Source organism: Aplysia californica, unplaced genomic scaffold, assembly GCF_000002075.1.
Source record: "Aplysia californica isolate F4 #8 unplaced genomic scaffold, AplCal3.0 scaffold00236, whole genome shotgun sequence".
Lineage (NCBI taxonomy): Eukaryota > Metazoa > Mollusca > Gastropoda > Aplysiida > Aplysiidae > Aplysia > Aplysia californica.
The window spans coordinates 760,700-762,669 of NW_004797506.1; the positions used below are offsets into that span (position 1 = coordinate 760,700).

Consider the following 1,970-nt stretch of genomic DNA (forward strand, 5'->3'; position numbering starts at 1 on the left):
ATATATGTAAATCTATCAATGTGTACACTATTGTAAACCAAATCTGCCCTGTGGGAATAATAACAGTGGAACTTATTTATTTATTTATCTATTTTTAATTATTTCATTCATTCATTCATTCGCTCATTCATTCATTAGTAACGTTCATGCAACCGACGAACACATCATGTATGATTATTACCTCCTTCGTTGATGTTGAGGAAGGCAGTGACGACAGTGTTGACGAGAATGTCGTAGTGTGTCTCGGAGAGGAGAAAGAAGAGGCGGACCATGTAGTCCGGAGGCTCAGTGCTGTGCTGGTGGAGATGTAGGCCGGTGCGGGCCTGTGCTGGCGTCTCTGACCTGTTCAATGACCGCCGGATTCTGCTGTAGCGGAGAGTAATCCGATTTTTCTTCTTTGTCTTTTGGGGGCCTGCTTCTTTTGTCATATCGGTCCCTATTGAATTGTTTCTCTGAGTGAGGTTTTCACTTTCTAGAATCTTATCACGAGTTTGGTCGTTGAATTGTAGAAGATTTCTTCTCGAAAGTCGTGTCCCGTCGAGACTGTTTATAGATTGTATACCTTCAAACAAGTATGTTTTGGCCTGATTCTCCTTCTGTAATGTTATATGTTGGGTGGCCTTTCCAGTTGATTCCACCTGGATGTTGTCTACACTTTGAGACTCAAGGGGCAAGGAAACTAACCGTTCACAAGACCCGTCCTCGGGGCAGTCCGGGCCAGCTGTGTCACTTACAAATACACGCTGTGCCGGCACAGGGGCTGAGAAAACACTGGAACCTTTTTCTGAAAGCAATACTCCGTCATCAGCAGGTTCATTAACAAGTTTTGACATTTTCTTCAAGCGGCGAAAACGTCTTCTGGCAGGAAGGCTCATTCCTTTACTTGGTAGCATATCTTCACGAACACGACTTAAAGATTTCAAAGTTAGCATATTATTATCCGTTAATTGCGTGGTTTTACTATCTGACAGTGCTGATCTTTGAAGGGCGAGGGGGTCAAGAGAATAGTTGAATATTGTATCGAGTAGTTGTTCATCCCACTGCATGACATCAAATGGTTGATCAAGTTGCTTCTTCTCCTGATGTGCCGGGCGGAACAAGCAAGGGTGGATAAGCAACATAGGTGGCAGAAGCACACGGAACAAAAACAAAGCATTCCACATTATGAATCGAACATTTTTCTTCTGGTCAGTCCTCAATTGAGTGGGCTTATAGGTTGTGGGTGTGTCTTCTATACAACGGAAATGAACACAGAAACCCTATCCATGGCTGCATGACACCTCCCAGGCACTTCGACAGAAGGTCAAAACATTACGAGAAATCACGCTGAACTCCAATTTCTTCCACGTGCTTTTAAAAAAGATCTATTGAAGACATTTCCCGCGGTCTACTTAGCGCGAGAGCTCAGAGCGTGCAGGCAGAGGTGATTGTTTTGCAACCCATAACTGTGGCATTTTAAATGTTTCTCGGGCATCTACGTGGTGACGTCACGAGTCTGGCATATACCAGGAGACGCAGGAAGGGAGATAACCGCCTCGGAGGAATCGTAGATCGAATTCTCCGCGGTCTGGGAGATTAGCAGGGGCCGTAAATCGCGCAGTTATTCCGGCGTCTGTAGCGCGGCCTACGTGAGGGTCCGGGTAGTGCGCCTTGGCGGGGGAGAGGCGCCGGAACTCACACACAGACGCACGCACATACGCACGCACATACGCACGCACATATGCTCACACATACACACAGGCAATACTCACACACGGGATGAAACAAACACACAATCAAAGCATACACAAATGCGGTACTGACACACATTCATACACACACACACACACACACACACACACGCACGCACACACGCACACCGACATAAACACACAATGAAACATGCACATCATACACATACTCATACGTGCATGAGCATGTTAGTACACACGTACGCATAAGCATGGACATGCACTCTCACACATGAACAC

General features: G+C 46.0%; 1 protein-coding gene across 1 annotated transcript in view; it reads right to left on the minus strand.

Annotated features, from left to right (window-relative positions):
* Nucleotides 1–1,416, minus strand: part of LOC101854803 — a 15,184-nt gene extending 13,768 nt beyond the window's left edge. Inside the window, exon 1 of the mRNA XM_005100119.3 lies at nucleotides 182–1,416. Within this exon, the coding sequence (XP_005100176.1) occupies nucleotides 182–1,163 (982 nt within the window). The 5' untranslated portion in view covers nucleotides 1,164–1,416. The remainder of the gene's footprint in view (nucleotides 1–181) is intronic.
* Nucleotides 1,417–1,970: the final 554 nt, after the last annotated feature.